Source organism: Coregonus clupeaformis, chromosome 1 (genome assembly GCF_020615455.1).
Source record: "Coregonus clupeaformis isolate EN_2021a chromosome 1, ASM2061545v1, whole genome shotgun sequence".
Lineage (NCBI taxonomy): Eukaryota > Metazoa > Chordata > Actinopteri > Salmoniformes > Salmonidae > Coregonus > Coregonus clupeaformis.
This window is the reverse complement of record NC_059192.1, coordinates 22,566,238-22,584,437: the sequence shown is the minus strand read 5'-3', so window position 1 is coordinate 22,584,437 and position 18,200 is coordinate 22,566,238. Positions and strand designations below refer to the sequence as shown.

Below are 18,200 nucleotides of genomic sequence, written 5' to 3'. Positions count from 1 at the left end.
AGAACCTCTCTTCATATTCTCTGACAGAGCCCCTGCACGATTCCTTCAACCCTAAACCTCTCTTTTGTGTGATGTTTGTTTTGGTAGAACGTCTGGAATTCTCTCTGGTGTTTGTACTTGGTTATCAAAGTGACAAAATCCTTTGAGATAGGAGAACAGGAGCACGAGGCGAGCTTGTCTATTGGGCAGCACAACCTGGGCCTTCTAGATCAATACAGAGGTCAAACAATCAATCCCAGATTGAAGCAATTTGGTTGGTTTCAGCCTTTGATGTCTGCAGGCAGTTAGATTGCAGCACAGTCCTCCGAGAGAGCTGACTGAATCAAAGGTGTTCAGAATGTGAAGGAATGTACTCCTAGGGATATGAGTAGCAATAACATGCTAGATAAATGTATAGCTGTCAATCTTTATTCTGTCAGAACACCAAACATATAGATGGCTCCCAGGTGAATGAGTGAAATAGGCGTTCAAATCCCAAACTGGGAAAAGGAAACACGAAAACGAACAGACAGATGCTGACAAATGGACGTTTTGGAGCTCTGGACCAGTCAGTCAGATAGGGCATTACCTTTATAGAGAAGCTCAGCTAGATTTAACAGCAAATTGACAGGGCAACACTGCATTCTACAAAAAACATTTCCCCCATCTATACAGAAGCCTTGTACAGTACGACTGAGGCTGTCTTAGTGGGTGTGTATGGCATATGGTATGACACACCCAATCATCACATCAGAGTTGCTATCATTCTTACCTGAGGTGTCTGAAAGTAAGTAATGCATTCTCATGCACAACACAATCACATGACTTTCTTTACCAACCAACCAAGGGAGGAAGGCATATGAAAAATCCAATATCCATATCCCCAATCATATAACAGAGAACGTTTACAGAGAATTGGTCGTAATAAAGCAATAACATGGGATTACATTCTGGTCTGTATCAATGTCATAAAACTGTCAATATGATAAAAGGGGTACTAAATGGATTTCCCCTATAGCTACAGTACATTAGCTAATGGTTTCTATTAATACATATGGGTTTCAGCATCTCAGGAGCTGTGCTAGTAGTGATATATTCCAACTATGAGAAGGAGTCGCTAATAAGGGTTGAATAGGAGTACAGGGAACGTTATATTCTGTTTTCAGAGTTTGTTTGTTCTTTTAGTGTGCAGGAGTTGCCAGTGGCTTCCCAGAAGTCTGCAGTGCGGATGTGTGGACCCCTCTTCTCTCCTCCAGATAATTTACTGAGTTGGGATTGCGTGGGCGGATAAAACCCAGAGAGAAAGAGAGAGAGAGCCAACGCTATAATAATACAACATTATTTTAGGCTCTGAACATATCTCGGTGCCTAGCGGCGGTGGCATATCAAGTGCTGAGTTGTTCCTGTCTCGGGAGTTAGTTACTCATATGAGAAGCAAGGAGAATGAATTTAAATGAGAACACAAAATAATGAGGTCACTGGATAATAGGTAGCTTTGACCAACAATCAGGCTCCCTGACAATGTGATATCGAATATAAAAGTGAGTTTCTATTGAATTTAAAGCGTCTCAAACTTATTTGTATTTATTTATTTTTGACTTTTGAACAGATTTACCTGTAGAGGTCACACCTATACAATGTTTACACTCGACCTAAAGACGTTGCCATGGAGACCAGGCCAAAGGTCAAAGATGACGAGATTGACACTGACCTTCTGAAGGAAGAGGACGATTTTCCCAACCATTTTGGTCCTCTGCTCCTCCAGGCAGAAGAGGGTGCGCGGCGTGCGGATGAACACCTTCGTCTTGCCGTACGCCACGTCCTGCTCGAAGCCGCAGCCCTGCACCAGCCTTTTTACCGCCTCTTTGTCCGACGGGAGGTCGTGATTGGGCCACGTGAACTCTGAGATCATCTTGTACCTGAGGGGGTGGAATGGAGGCCGAGGGGAAAGGAGTCCAATATTAGTGGAGATCAAAATACTTTAGCACGATCGCTAACCAGAGTGGTTCTGATTGCTCAGTGGTTGGAGCATGGGGCATACAATGCCATAATAATTGGTTTGATTCCTGCAAGGGCCAAAAACATGGTATACTGTGTGTTAAATGTATGTCACTTTGGACAAAAGCATCTGCTAAATTACTAGGACTTAAATTCCTAATGGTGTTTGCATCACCCTTCTTCTTTTATGAAACCTGAACCACAGAAAAAATGCCCAGCAAAATACAGAATGATTTGTAACTTTACAGGACAAGATATTATTTGACTGCCAAGAGAGGTCAGCAGGCCTGACAAAAAATCCTGTTAGTCATAATTAGTCATTTCACTGGCATTTTACTGCTAAAGCATGATGTAATACCGATCTATACCAAATTCATCAGTGAAGGAAATGAGGGAGAGGGATAGAGTTAGAGGAGAAGTGCGTTATGCAAAACAATAATTGTTAAGTATCGCAACTATTACCTAATCTATACTGAACAAAAATATAAACGCAACATGTAAAGTGTTGGTCCCATGTTTCATGAGCTGAAATAAAAGATTCCAGAAAAGCTTATTTCTCTCAAATTGTGTGTACAAATTTGTTGACATCCCTGTTAGTGAGTATTTCTCCTTTGCCAAGATAATCCATCCACCTGACAGGTGTGGCATATCAAAAAGCTGATTAAACAGCATGATCATTACACAGGTGCACCTTGTACTGGGGACAATAAAAGGCCACTAAAATGTGCAGTTTTGTCACAGAACACAAAGCTACAGATGTCTCAAGTTTTGAGGGAGCGTGCAATTGGCATGCTGACTGCAGGAATGTCCACCATAGCTGTTGCCAGAGAATTGAATGTTCATTTCTCTACCATAAGCCGCCAACGTCATTTTAGAGAATTTGTCAGTACGCCCAACTGGCCTCACAACCGCAGACCACGTGTAACGACGCCAGCCCAGGACCTCCACATCCGGCTTCTTCACCTGCCGGATCATCTGAGACCAGCCACCTGGACAGCTGATGAAACTGAGGAGTATTTCTATCTGTAATAAAACCCTTTTGTGGGGGAAAACTCATTCTGATTAGCTGGGCCTGGCTCCCAAGTGGGTGAGGCCCTCCCAGGCCCACTCATGGCTGCGCCCCTGCCCAGTTATGTGAAATACATAGATTAGGGCCTAATTTATTTATTTTAATTGAGTGATTTCCTTATATGAACTGTAACTCAGTAAAATCATTGAAATTGTTTCATGTTGCGTTTATATTGTTGTTCGGTGTAGTTTGACCGAGGAAGGGCGGGGCAGTGGGAGAATGAAACAGCTGTGAATGAATTAGGGAAAGGGATCAACATTTAACAGAATGTGTGTGTGTGTTTGCATTTGTTTGGGACCATTTGGAGCTTGTGTGTGACAGTGCAATTTGGACCAAATCCTAATTAAACATTTGGTCAGTCTTGACTGCCAAGAGTCCAAAATAAATCCTATAAAAATCCTCCTTTTGCACACAATATAAACCTGTTTCTGTTTCCCAGATAACACACTTTTAGAAGAAATGTCATATCTTGCTGTATTTATTATTACGTAACATCTCATCTGATGAAAGTGACTTGCTGCCACCTCAGTGACATCACTGCTGTCGCTTAGCGCCCGATCTACCTCTGGAAGGGAGACACAAGGTAACGTGATCGTGCGAAGCCCATCCTCTTCTCTCTACTGCACAGATCTCTATGACTTAGTCCAGTACTGACTGGATTCTGCTTGATCAAACTCAAGCCCAGCCCCGGTTTATTCACTTAGTCATGAATTGATGTTAGTAGGAGAACTGTTGTACATAAAATAATATTATGTATTAGGGACTGTCAGTCTATACTGGTGAATGGATTGAAAACAGAGGCAGGAAGTAGTGAGGGTCATAGTCTCAATACAACTCGTCACAGAGCTTGTTTTCCCCACTGAATTGCAGTGCGTCGACTGAATTCGATGAAAAGGCAATTCATTAAATACATCCACTCTGTTACAAGGCTGTTCCTAGTCAAGGGCACAGGAACATTGTGTTGATAGGGAAGTATCAAATCAACTGTCTGGGACATTGGCTAAACAACAACTTAATACCTGACAGCAGGAAGTAACATGATAAGGATGGGAATGTAGGGAGGATGATGTTGCCCCTAGCCAATGATCTAATGCAGGGGTGGGCATCTTGTTCAAGCTTTTGTTCCAGCCCAGTTATAACACAGGTCCCGTAAGAACATTTTGTAATTAAATCACACATATTATAATGTATTTTTTGCACTTCGCACAATGCTTTAGCACTACGGAAACGTCGCCCTCAGAGTAGGAGTGCTGATATAGGATCGGGATAAGGCCTTTTAGATCATAATTAATATGATTATATGGACAGAAGAGACTTGATCCTAAATCAGCACTACTCTGAGAAGCTTTTTGAATACGGGCCCTAATTCTACTTCTACCCGGAGATGGGGTGGAAGCTCGTACCTCTGGAGGAAGCGGGGGTACTCCTGGCGGTTGGCGAATCCGGCACGGCGCACACGAACGTTCTCCAGTAGGCCTAGGTACTCGACCTGGTGGCGACAACGCTCGTGCTCGAACAGCAGGGGCGACTTGACATCGTTGGGCTTGATGCAGCGCACGTAGTAAGGCTCCTACACACACGCCACAGTAAGGGGACACATCATTGGCTACTATGGGGTTCGTCAGAAAGTGGCACTGAACACTGACAACATGTAAATAGTCTAAAATGGCTTTACCCCCTAGTCTCCTCTCCATTATCTGCACGGATGTGGAAGAACGGGAAACGTGAAAGCTAATTCCTATAGAATACCCAACATGTTTTTTCCACCTATCCTGTGAGTTCCCTTGTGTAATTTTGAAGGAGAGGAGATGAACAAAAACCCACTTTAGACTATTAAAGTTGAAATACACACACACACACACACACACACGCCAAGTCAGTAGTACAAACAGAAAATTAGATGTTGTTGGCCAATTAAATAGCCCCTCACCTTGCAAGCCAGGTTCTCCACCAATGCGATCATGGAGTTCTTAAAGAGGGTGGCGGCCGTTAAGGGTCGTTTGGTGACCTCAGTGATCCTCAGCTTGCCCTCTGGCCACATCACCTTCAGCACTGGGTTGGAGCTACGGAGTGAGAGGAAGAGAGGAAGAGAGAGGGAGAAAAAGAAGAGTAAAAGAGAGAGGAGAAGATTGTTTATCAGTTCTTCATTGTAGGTGCTGTTGTTCTGTTTTTTGAAGGCTACTGTGGTGTCATGAGAGGGGAGGAGGGGGAGAGGGGATAGCAGGTGTGTTGACTCTGACCTGTTGTACAGTAGCCTTTTGAAGTCCTGGAAGAGAGTGTCCTTGTTCTTGTCGATGAAGCCAACCACAGAGTACCTGTGTAAATACAAAAGTGCACACACACACACACACACACACGTTTCGAATATCTTTTTCTGACACTAAGACCGTCTTAAAACTTGCATCACCAAAGACGGTGCTTAAAAATGACAACAGCGTCTCGTAAACCCTACTCAGAAACGGTTACAATGGATGAGTCACAGAAGAATTAGAGAAGAAATCCTCTGTTTCCAGTCTGAGACAGTGTAAGTGTAGGAGCCATCTGTGGTATTCAGTAAGACCCAGGGGACACTGACCCATTACACCCCTTACTCTACAGTATCAGGCTGCATCTCAAAATGGCACCCTATTCCCTATATAGTGCACTACTTTTGGCCAGATCCCATTGACCAGAGACCTACAGTATGGGCCCTGGTCAAAGGTAGTGCACTATATAGGGAATAGGGTGCCATTTGGGACGCAGCGAGACTCAAGTTTGAGTGCTCCCTGAACCAATTAGGCTACGCTGCAGGAGGCAGAGTCCATGGTATTTATAATGGTCTCATCTCATCTTTAAAGCCATTTAATATGTCAACTATGGGGAGTTAGCTAGAGAGCTGCTGGGCTGGACAGGCACTGAGGATGTCTTGCATACTGTAGCATACAAAGCTTGTGATTTGGCAGATAGTGTTTGATGATCTCACATTTCTGTAATGATTAGGGTATTAAGAGAACATAGTGAAGTGCAATGAACTCACTACTGCCGCCACAATGACTTTTAGCCGAGAGTGGTTCCATACAGTACACCACCGCAATGGTTACTTACACAACATTCCCTGCATAGTGCCGGATACGGAAATCTCTGTCAAACTCCAAACTCTTGTCTGTCGGTGAAAGCTGAGGATGGAGAGAGAGAGAGAAATAAAGAGAGAGAGGGAGAGAGAGAGAGAGAGAGAGAGAGAGAGAGAGGGGGGAGACAGAGAGAGAGAAATTGAGTAACACAAACCGGGGGAAGTGGGGACTAGTAACCTATGCAAAGGAACTTTACTCTGTAATATCAAGGATATCTGTTTTCGTATGTGCTATACTCAGTTTTTCTTTACTGGAAAGTTGCTTCCCCAGATATAACCTAGTGTACCCCATTAGAGGGACAGAAGCAGCGTCCCCAGATATGAGAGAGAGAGAGAGAGAGGAAATCTGTGCACATTAAATATGAATGAGCTGTGTGTGGTGCCGCAGGAACTGATGTGGATGGCTGTATGTAGGCCAGTGGTTGAGTGCAGAGAGGAGAGAAAAGTAGCGTGACGGGAAATGCAGAGAGGTCTGCCGCAGTCCTCTGCAAACTCTAATGAGCCTGTGTGTGTATACCTGACCGGATGTGAGTGCGTGTGTACCTGTTTGTGTGTGTCTGTATATACATCCATCCATCCATGTTTGTACACCTTTGTGTTGATGTTTGTGACTGCGTCAGTTGTATATTGGTGTGCTACAGTAGAGTAGCTAGTGTGTCTGGTGACAGAGAGAGGACGCCCTAGTCAGCCCTGTGGCATGGTGAGAGAGCATTATACAGTGGGTATCATAAGTGGTCCTCTGTAGCTCAATTGGTAGAGCATGGCGCTTGTAACGCCAGGGTAGTGGGTTCGATCCCCGGGACCACCCATACGTAAAAATGTATGCACACACGGCTGCAAGTCGCTTTGGATAAAAGTGTCTGCTAAATGGCAGGGTCCTGCTGAAAGGTGACTTCCTCTCCCTCTCCTGTATCTTTGATGTGTCTGGGTGGTTTAATACATCAGTCACAGCATAATTATTAACTTGAGATATTCAATGCCTGATTTGTTATTGTTACCCATCTACCAATCACTGCCCTTCTTTATGAGGCTTTCACAAAGCTCCCTGGTCTTTGTAGTTTAATCTATGATTGAATTCAATACTTGACTCAGGGACCTTACATATATTGTATGTATGGAGGACAGAGGCAGTCATACATTTTTTTATATCAACCCCTAACATATTATGTGATTTGTTAAGCCACATTTTACACCTGAACTAATGTACGCTTGTCTAAACAAAGGGGGTGAATACTTACGCAACAACTATATTTTAGTTATTTAATTTTTATTAATTTGTAAAAATGCATGAAATTAAAAAATTACATTATTTTCTCTTTGACATTTTTGACATTTCTGCCTTGTATTTTAATGAGACTAGATGCCTCTCTCTCTCTCTCCCTCTCTCTCTCTCTGACAGCATAATATTTTATGAATGGCAGTGCAGTAGTGGCACTTATACAGTGGGTATCATAACTATTCACATTACATTATGTTGCTTTATAAAGTGGGATTCATAAAGCAACATAATGTAATGTGAATAGTTATGATACCCACTGTATAAGTGCCACTACTGCACTGCCATTCATAAAATATTATGCTGACAGAGAGAGAGAGAGAGAGAGAGAGAGAGAGAGAGAGAGAGAGAGAGAGAGAGAGAGAGAGAGAGAGAGAGAGAGAGAGAGAGAGAGAGAGAGAGAGAGAGAGAGAGAGAGAGAGAGAGAGAGAGAGAGAGAGAGAGAGAGAGAGAGAGAGAGAGAGAGAGAGAGAGAGAGAGAGAGAGAGAGAGGCATCTAGTCTCATTAAAATACAAGGCAGAAATTATTAGCACACAGCAATAGATTAGAGAACCTCCAATAAGCCATGGGGACAGACAGTGTTATATAAACAGGGACAGCCAGGATGTTTGGAGGAACAGAGAGGCTGAGTGCCTGAGTCATCGAGCAGAGAGCTCATACACACCAAAGGAAGAAGAGAAAGTCCCTGAAGATGCGAATGTTGTTAACAAGAGAACAACTCACAGGCAGCAAACTGTGGAGGAAAGTATACAAATCTCTGTGTGACCGCATTCAAATTCCTATTCAAAGCCTTGAAAATGAATGGGCATGGCCATAGCAGAAATACTTGAGTGGAACTGTGATAGGGAATTGATCCATGAAGGACCCATGCTCTTTACAGGCCAGTACAGCCAGCCAACCTGGCAGCTAGACATACAGCCAGCTAGCCAGACAGACAGACGGAGGCTGCTGGAAGCCACCTTGTCCTCATCTATCACAATAAGTCCCCCTCCACACACACTGCCAGCTATATCATTACCACCTCTCTCTCTGTGTCTGTCACTCTTTATCCAGCCTAATGCCTACTGTATATCAGATGAGAAAATGGGGGTGGGGGTGGGGGGGAAATGGAGGACACCGTGCAAGGGAGATAAAACGGATGGTTTAGAGAGAGGGAGAAAATAAAGAGAGGGGGACAAAACAACGGAAAGTAAAGAGGGTGAGAAAAGGACAGAGATACATTCGGGATGAGGTGAGGTGGAAAAAGAAGATATGAGCGAGAAAGAAATAAGCATGAAGCGAGAGGGGATATAGCATTTAACACCTTCAAATTACTCTTTTACTAGAAAAGAAATGAGAAGAGAGTGAAGATGGAGACAATGTTTTGAGTGGGGGGGATATTGGGTTCTTCACAGGTAGATATGGGACAGATATAACATAAGGCATTAGTTGGATCCAAAACAGGTTCAGAACAGGTCGATTGTGCCTGTATCACAGTCATGTGTACACAGACTGTAATCCCTTGGCATAAGTTCCCTTGCCTTTTGCCTATTGGATCTTTAGTTCCACATTCATTCCTTTGAGAACGACACTGCACCTGTACACAAAAGCACTGAACATTCTCTGATTTAAACAGTATGTGAGCATGTTGGCCATTCATATCTGTACAACTCAGAGAAAACGAGGTCATACATTTGTAGTCATACTAGGGCGATAGCCTGTTTTGTAAATGGATGAACAGCTTTATAGCAGAGACCCCTCTGATCACCCTAACACCTGCTGTCCCTTGTCCTCCTGCCTAAATCTCGCCCTCCCTCCAGCACCTCTCCTCTCCTCTGCCACCTCCACCCCCATCCTGTTCACCACCTGTGCCTCGCTCCCCCGCCCACTGACTAAGCTGGCACCTGCAGGGTAAACACACCAGGCGGTCCGACTGACTGGCTCCAAACCGGTCAATCACTCACCACAGGAGCCAATCAGGACACAGGGAGATGGATGGTGCTGTTTCACGGCCACCTCACCCGCTGCAGCTGTCATGGTATTTACTCTCTCACAACATTACCTCTCTAGACTGCATATTATTACTTTTTAAAAACAGAAACAGATATACAACTGAGTATACTAAACATTAGGAACACCTTCCTAATATTGAGTTGCATCCCCCCTTTTGCCCTTAGAACAGCCTCAATTTGTTTGGGCATGGACTCTATAAGGTGTCGAAAGTGTTCCACAGGGATGGTGGCCCATGTTGACTCCAATACTTCCCACAGTTGTGTGAAGTTGGCTGGATGTCCTTTGGGTGGTGGACCATTCTTGATACACACGGGAAACTTTTGAGCGTGAAAAACCCAGCAGCATTGCAGTTCTTGACACAAACCGGTGCGCCTGACACCTATTACCATACCCAGTTCAAATCTTTTGTCTTGCCAATTCACCCTCTGAATGGCACACATACACAATCCATGTCCCAATTGTCTCAAGGCTTAAAAAATCCTTTAACCTGTCTCCTCCCCTTCATCTGCTCTGATTGAAGTGGATTTAACAAGTGACATCAATAAGGGATCATAGCTTTCACATGGTCAGTCAGTCTACAGTGGGGGAAAAAAAGTATTTAGTCAGCCACCAATTGTGCAAGTTCTCCCACTTAAAAAGATGAGAGAGGCCTGTAATTTTCATCATAGGTACTCGTCAACTATGACAGACAAATTGAGAATTTTCTTTCCAGAAAATCACATTGTAGGATTTTTTATGAATTTATTTGCAAATTATGGTGGAAAATAAGTATTTGGTCACCTACAAACAAGCAAGATTTCTGGCTCTCACAGACCTGTAACTTCTTCTTTAAGAGCCTCCTCTGTCCTCCACTCGTTACCTGTATTAATGGCACCTGTTTGAACTTGTTATCAGTATAAAAGACACCTGTCCACAACCTCAAACAGTCACACTCCAAACTCCACTATGGCCAAGACCAAAGAGCTGTCAAAGGACATCAGAAACAAAATTGTAGACCTGCACTAGGCTGGGAAGACTGAATCTGCAATAGGTAAGCAGCTTGGTTTGAAGAAATCAACTGTGGGAGCAATTATTAGGAAATGGAAGACCTACAAGACCACTGATAATCTCCCTCGATCTGGGGCTCCACGCAAGATCTCACCCCGTGGGGTCAAAATGATCACAAGAACTGTGAGCAAAAATCCCAGAACCACACGGGGGGACCTAGTGAATGACCTGCAGAGAGCTGGGACCAAAGTAACAAAGCCTACCATCAGTAACACACTACGCCGCCAGGGACTCAAATCCTGCAGTGCCAGACGTGTCCCCCCTGCTTAAGCCAGTACATGTCCAGGCCCGTCTGAAGTTTGCTAGAGTGCATTTGGATGATCCAGAAGAGGATTGGGAGAATGTCATATGGTCAGATGAAACCAAAATAGAACTTTTTGGTAAAAACTCAACTCGTCGTGTTTGGAGGACAAAGAATGCTGAAATGCATCCAAAGAACACCATACCTACTGTGAAGCATGGGGGTGGAAACATCATGCTTTGGGGCTGTTTTTCTGCAAAGGGACCAGGACGACTGATCCGTGTAAAGGAAAGAATGAATGGGGCCATGTATCGTGAGATTTTGAGTGAAAACCTCCTTCCATCAGCAAGGGCATTGAAGATGAAACGTGGCTGGGTCTTTCAGCATGACAATGATCCCAAACACACCGCCCGGGCAACGAAGGAGTGGCTTCGTAAGAAGCATTTCAAGGTCCTGGAGTGGCCTAGCCAGTCTCCAGATCTCAACCCCATAGAAAATCTTTGGAGGGAGTTGAAAGTCCGTGTTGCCCAGCGACAGCCCCAAAACATGACTGCTCTAGAGGAGATCTGCATGGAGGAATGGGCCAAAATACCAGCAACAGTGTGTGAAAACCTTGTGAAGACTTACAGAAAACGTTTGACCTGTGTCATTGCCAACAAAGGGTATATAACAAAGTATTGAGAAACTTTTGTTATTGACCAAATACTTATTTTCCACCATAATTTGCAAATAAATTCATTAAAAATCCTACAATGTGATTTTCTGGAATTTTTTTTCTCATTTTGTCTGTCATAGTTGACGTGTACCTATGATGAAAATTACAGGCCTCTCTCATCTTTTTAAGTGGGAGAACTTGCACAATTGGTGGCTGACTAAATACTTTTTTCCCCCACTGTATGTCATGGAAAGAGCAGCTGTTCTTAATGTTCTGTATACTCAGTGTATAAACTAAGCACCCACTTCTAGGAGAAGTTCAAACGTCATATCAAGAATATGATGCATTGAGAGGTAAAAAGCCATTGTGTTGGAACCGGAGATCTTGCAAAGCTTTCTCACTTTCTCCCAGACGTGAATGAGACCACTCTAGACGTCCTTCCTTCCTGCCTCTCCTGTGCTTGTGTTGTATTGTAAACACACTAGAGCTAATGAACAGCAGGTCCATGCTATTAGCATCTCCATCTCATCGCATCCTATGCTGCATCAAAACAGGGTACGTGCAGAGACTGCAAAGAGCAGGATCAGAGGGTAGATAGTTAAGAGAAAGGGTGGATGGAGGGAGAGGAGAGGTAGTGTGTGTGTGTGTGTCAAATAAAATAAAAAAGTATTCGTAAACAACAGGTGAACAGTGAAATGCTTACTTACGGCCCTTTCCAACAATGCAGAGAGAAAATTTAAAAATATTAATACACAATGAGTAACGATAACTTGGCTATATACACGGGGTACCAGTACCGAGACTATGTGCAGGGGTACGAGGTATTTGAGGTAGATATGTACATATAGGTAGGGGTAAAGTAACTAGGCAACAGGATAGATGATAAGCAGTAGCAGCAACGTATGTGATGAGTCAAAAGAGTTAGTACAAAAGCGGGTCAATGCAGATATTCCGGGTAGCTTCTTGGTTAACTATTTAGCAGTCTTATGGCTTGGGGGTAGAAGCTGTTCAGGGTCCTGTTAGTTCCAGACTTTGGTACCGTTTGCCGTGCGGTAGCTGAGAGAACATTCTATGACTTGGGTGGTTGCCTGCCTCTAACACCGCCAGTTGCCATACCAAGCGGTGATGCAGCCAGTCAAGATGCTCTCACTGGTGCAGCTGTAGAGCTTTTTGAGGATCTGAGGGCCCATGCCAAATCTTTTCAGCCTCATGAGAGGGGAAGAGGTGTTGTCGTGCCCTCTTCACGACTGTGTTGGTGTGTGGACCATGTTAATTCCTTAGTTATGTAGAAAAGTAGCCCCTAAAAATAATTAATTCCTAGCATATATAAAGACATATTACAGGAGTATGACCTTACAACGTGCACAAGAGAAGGCATACGAGTCGGACAGCAAATTGGGAGATTCGAAATTTGAGTATGGTATCAACTAATCTGGCTGACACCTAACTTGATGTCCTTGTTACTTCAGAGTCCGGAAAGGCTATTTGTTATTGATTGGTTCTCCTCTGTGTCTTTCTAACTTAAACACCCACTTGGACAGACACACACAGCCCCCGAGCGCCGCACCCTTCCAATACAACTGTTGGATTTTCAAATTCAAACAGCGAGAGGTCTCAAACCCCTTCTTCGTGAATACTGCACTAACAACAGACTCCTGTCTAGACCAGCATGTCACAGCTCTCCCTCACTCTGTACCACATCAGCCAAGCTAAGTATCGACATAAGCAGTTCGAGGAGAAGCAGGGAAGCGTTTCCTAAACCTTTATATAGCTAGAATAACTGCAGTCCGTTTAAAACTTCTTCAAAGTTCTATCATTCAGTTGTCAGTAAGTAACCACTCCTGGCACACCACAAAGAGGGATGCCGTGACCAAATAACCATCCACCTAAACGTCCTGGCCCATTATATCAATTACATCCAGTAGTTTCATCTAAGTGAGAGGTCTGTGTAAACAACAACCCAGATCCACAGCTTCAAACACCCCTTGATTCATACATAACAGCCCTGACAAGACTGAAAACCAATAACAGGGACTTTTAAAAGGGATATTTGTATTAGACAACATAACAAGTCTCTAGGTCTGGAGGAGCTTTAAAAGCCGAGATGCGCCTGAAGACGCCGCCACTGATCAAGACACTTCTTCATTTCCACATTCTATCTGATCTGGAGTGTGAGGTCTTTTACCAAGGGGTGTAACAGTGTGTGTGTGTGTGTTGTCAGAGTGTTTACAGAGAACAGAGAGGAGCTTGGTGTCTAGCAGCTCCAGGACCTCTTCATAAAAAATAGGGTGACAACATTAGTGCTGACAGACAGTGCAGATCTTATAACAGGCTAATCCACTCTGATAGCACTGCTTCTCTCTCTCCCTCTCCCCCCCCCCCACCCCCCACACACACACTTACTTGAGAAGATCTCCAACAAGAACTGCAATGATAAAAAACTGCTTGAGGTCTTTCAAGTCTGCAGAGTCTGTGCCCAATGAACCTGGCAGCCGTGAACATTTCAAAACTTTTAGAGCAGAGCTGCTTGTAGAGTATGGGGCGTGAAGTGTGAATCTAAAAATGTATCCCGACAATGCACCAGGGATGAGCCTTAGAGCATTTTCAGTTATGCTTTTGCAATAAATCCCACTTTTAAAAGTAACCTTTTAGTTTTTTTTTCTCCTGATAACAATGAGAGTCAAGCATTTTCACTATGTCTAACCAGATCGTGGCTGATAGCATAACTACATTATGGAAAAAGACATCCACATAATCAGGTAGCATCCTTATTCTTATGTTCTCTCATTCTCTGCCTGTCAATCTTCTCCACTGGAGTCTATGGGGACTGTGTACTCTAGCACACATTAGCCTAGCGCTAGGTGTGTTATCTCTGCAGAGGGCTGTGCGCGCACACACACACACACACACACACACACACACACACACACACACACACACACACAGGGACACATGCACACAAAAACGCACACACGCATACACATTAACACAAAAACACATATGGTATGATAGCCATCTGGCTGCCAGCCCTCAAGGCCTCAGCATTAAGCTAATCTTTGACTTGGTCTATGACTAGATGAATGGCGCATAGATGTAACGATCGCTTTTTTCACTTGAAGGGGAATGCAGTCTATATCTTTACCCATTGGAGTGATTGGACTGAATGAGACCTTGGCTAGTAGCATTGCCCAATGTACGGTCTTTGTATGGAGCAGGGAACATCAACTAGATTCAGCTGCAGGACAATATTTATTTTAGTGAATAGACTGTCAGGGGGCCGGAACATAATTACAAATAATTTGTAGACTGCAAATTGACCGCAAGAAGCACAAACAGATATAATATTGGACTAAAACATAATCATATCAAACCTTGCTTACATTTGTACAAGATCACATACAGTCACCGGCCAGTTTATTAGGTACACCAATCTAGTACCGGGTCTGACCCCCCTTTGCCTCCAGAACCGCCTGAATTCTTCGGGGCATGGATTCTACAATGTGTCGGAAATGTTCGTTGCTCAATTGGTATCAAGGGACCTAACGTGTGCCAGGAAAACATTCCCTACACCAGAACACCACCGCCACCAGGCTGTACCAGGCAGGATGGGTCCATGGACTCATGCTGCTTACGCCAAATCCTGACTCTGCCATCAGCCTGACGCAACAGGAACCGGGATTCGTTGGACCAGGCCATGTTTTTCCACTCCTCAATTGTCCAGTGTTGGTGATCCCGTGCCCACTGGAGCCGCGTCTTTTTGTTTTTAGCTGATAGGAGTGGAACCCGGTGTGGTTGTTCTGCTGCAATAGCCCAACCGTGACAAGGATGGACGAGTTGTGCGTTCCGAGATGCCGTTCTGCACACCACTGTTGTACTGCGCCGTTATTTGTCTGTTTGTGGCCCGCCTGTTAGCTTGCACGATTCTTGCCATTCTCCTTCGACCTCTTTCATCAATTAGCTGTTTTTGCCCACAGGACTGCCCTTGACTGGATGTTTTTTGTTTGTAGCACCATTCTCAGTAAACCCTAGACACTGTGATGTGTGAAAAGCCCAGGAGGGCAGCCGTTTCTGAGATATTGGATCCGGTGCGCTTGGCACTGACAATCATACCACACTTAAAGTCGCTTAAGTCACTCGTTTTTCCCATTCTAACGTTCAAACGAACAGTAACTGAATGCCTCGATGCCCATCTGCTTTATATAGCAAGCCACAGCCACGTGACTCACTGTCTGAAGGAGCAATCAATGTTCGTGAACGGTGTGGTGCACCTAATAAACTGGCCGGTGAGTGTTTGTATCTCTATTATGCGTGGGAATACTTTGGAACAGATTTGATTTCCTAAATTAAAATCACTTGGAGCTGATTTTCTGGTGTTTCTACAGTCTTTTAAGTCAAACAAGAAAACTTGGGGGGGATAATAATCAACTGGCTGCCAATTGGGGAACCCTGTCATAGAGAAACAGCTAAGGTGATGACACATAACACAGTCTAGGAAGTTTAGGGTAAAACAACCTGTTTGTCAGTGATATGTCCTCTATCTTTACCGTGTACCTCCCCTCCTCTCCATCTGTTCCTCTTGTTATGATTCTGTCTCTTCCATTCTCTTCTCCCTCTCTCGCTCTCTCCGTCCCTCCCTCCCTCCCTCCCTCCCTCCCTCCCTCCAACACCCATGCCAGCGCAGCAAGACGCCCTCTCCATTGACTCCTATTGGCTGTCAGTGACATCACTGGGGACAGAGTGTTGAGTCAGATAGACCTGCACTCGTTTCTCTGACGCATGTTGCCCTCTTGTGGTCCACTGAGGGAAATACTACCCTGTAAAATGCAGCCTTCTGAGCCACTGGGGAACAGATGTGCAGATAAATTAGTTTTTCTTAGTCTGGTGGTGTACAATGGCTTTAATGCCAATTAGACTTTAAACAGGATTTGATGGAGCTGATAATTGAAACTAACCAAATTATTTTTATTGTATTTATTTAACCTTTATTTAACCAGGAAGGGCTCATTGAGATTAAAATCTCTTTTTCAAGAGCGTCCTGGCCAAGATTATACAGTATATGTCTCGTCTTATGTTTTAAAATCACTGGGCTTGGTTGTTGGGCTAATAGCATTACTTTATAATTACTGGGAACAAGCCTTTAAAATCACAAATGTTTTATAAATCGCTAATGTTGTTCTAAGGTTACCACTATGCCCTGTGGAAAGAAGAAACCCATTGGTGCATCAAGCCTAGGGAGATCATATCCATGTGTCCACATTGTTGAGGTGAATTCCACTTTCAATTCAGTCAATACAGGAAATTAATTAAAATTAAATTAATGAATTGAAAATGATTTCATATTGTTTCCAACGTACCTTGCGGCTGGTGTAGTGGGCGTGATTGGTCAGCTTGCTGTTGAGTCCCTGTAGGAAGACCTTGTCTGTGACTTTTCCCACGTTCATACAGGCCTCGTCCAGCACAGAGAAGATGCCCTTGTGTTGCAGCTCCACCAGGTCCACAATGATCTGGTTGTTGAAGTAGTCAATCTACGCCCAGGTACAGAGAGAAAACAGGGGATCAGTATATCATTACATCTAAAACCAGTACAGGGAGGAAGAAGCTCCTGGTAGACATATTCAATGGAAGGAGAATGACTTAAGGCAAAGTGACAATGCTGCAGTAGGCGATACAAGACATGAGTGGTGTGGAACCAAGATGCAGCCTTACATGTTTCCAGGGGATTCCCTCGCGCTGGTACTCTTCCTGTTCCTGCCTCAGCACCAGCTGAATGAAGAGCTGCTGCAGCTTCTCATTACAGTAGTTAATACAGAACTGCTCAAAGCTGACAGACAGACAGACAGACAGACAGACAGACAGACAGACAGACAGACAGACAGACAGACAGACAGACAGACAGACAGACAGACAGACAGACAGACAGACAGACAGACAGACAGACAGACAGACAGACAGACAGAGGAGAGGGTGAGTGAATGACTGTGACCCTGGTTTAAATTGAACTAGACCATAAATACTTTATGCAGTGTTACATACAAATCAACTAAGTGTCATGACAGAGAGATTGACACTAAATGTGTATAAAGCCAGTACATTTCATATTGATGTATAAGAAACAAGACTAACTCAAGTAGACGTTCCATGCTGAAGTACATTCTATGTTGATATATTTCTAGCGGACACAGCTCCTAACCTGTTGTTCTGAAAGATCTCAAAGCCGTAGATGTCCAGCACGCCGATGACCGTGTTCTTCCCGTGGACTTTGGCGTCGTAGTTATTTACTTCGATGACATCATTGATCCTTCCCACGATCCAACAGAACATTCTTTCATACATAGCCTGTTGGTCACAAGCCCCAACACCAAGGCAGACAACAGTAGACCAAGATCAGATGAGAAAGCAGAGTTTAATTGCATTCCTTAGTCAGCCTACATACACTGGTTCCTCTTTTACGCAGAAGCATTCATAATATGTTACACTGGTTACTTTAAAAACTGGGTAGGACTACCACATCTAAATCAACATTTAGCCCATTTCACAAACCCTTCTTGTTAGCATTATCATTGAGAGTTGGTATTATCATTGAGAGTTGGTATTATCATTGAGAGTTGGCATTATCATTGAGAGTTGGCATTATCATTGAGAGTTGGCATTATCATTGAGAGTTGGCATTATCATTGAGAGTTGGTATTATCATTGAGAGTTGGTATTATCATTGAGAGTTGGCATTATCATTGAGAGTTGGCATTATCATTGAGAGTTGTTATTATCATTGAGAGTTGTTATTATCATTGAGAGTTGGTATTATCATTGAGAGTTGGTATTATCATTGAGAG

At 43.8% G+C, this 18,200-nt stretch overlaps 1 protein-coding gene across 1 annotated transcript in view; it reads right to left on the bottom strand.

Moving 5' to 3' along the window:
- myo1d (myosin 1D) overlaps positions 1-18,200 on the bottom strand; it is a 103,237-nt gene that overhangs the window by 41,466 nt on the left and 43,571 nt on the right. The window contains exons 9-16 of the mRNA XM_041858363.2: positions 17,558-17,703; positions 17,074-17,188; positions 16,722-16,892; positions 6,131-6,201; positions 5,287-5,361; positions 4,977-5,109; positions 4,450-4,616; positions 1,691-1,898 (exon numbers count right to left, since the gene is read on the bottom strand). Coding sequence (XP_041714297.1) covers positions 1,691-1,898; positions 4,450-4,616; positions 4,977-5,109; positions 5,287-5,361; positions 6,131-6,201; positions 16,722-16,892; positions 17,074-17,188; positions 17,558-17,703 — 1,086 coding nt within the window. The remainder of the gene's footprint in view (positions 1-1,690; positions 1,899-4,449; positions 4,617-4,976; positions 5,110-5,286; positions 5,362-6,130; positions 6,202-16,721; positions 16,893-17,073; positions 17,189-17,557; positions 17,704-18,200) is intronic.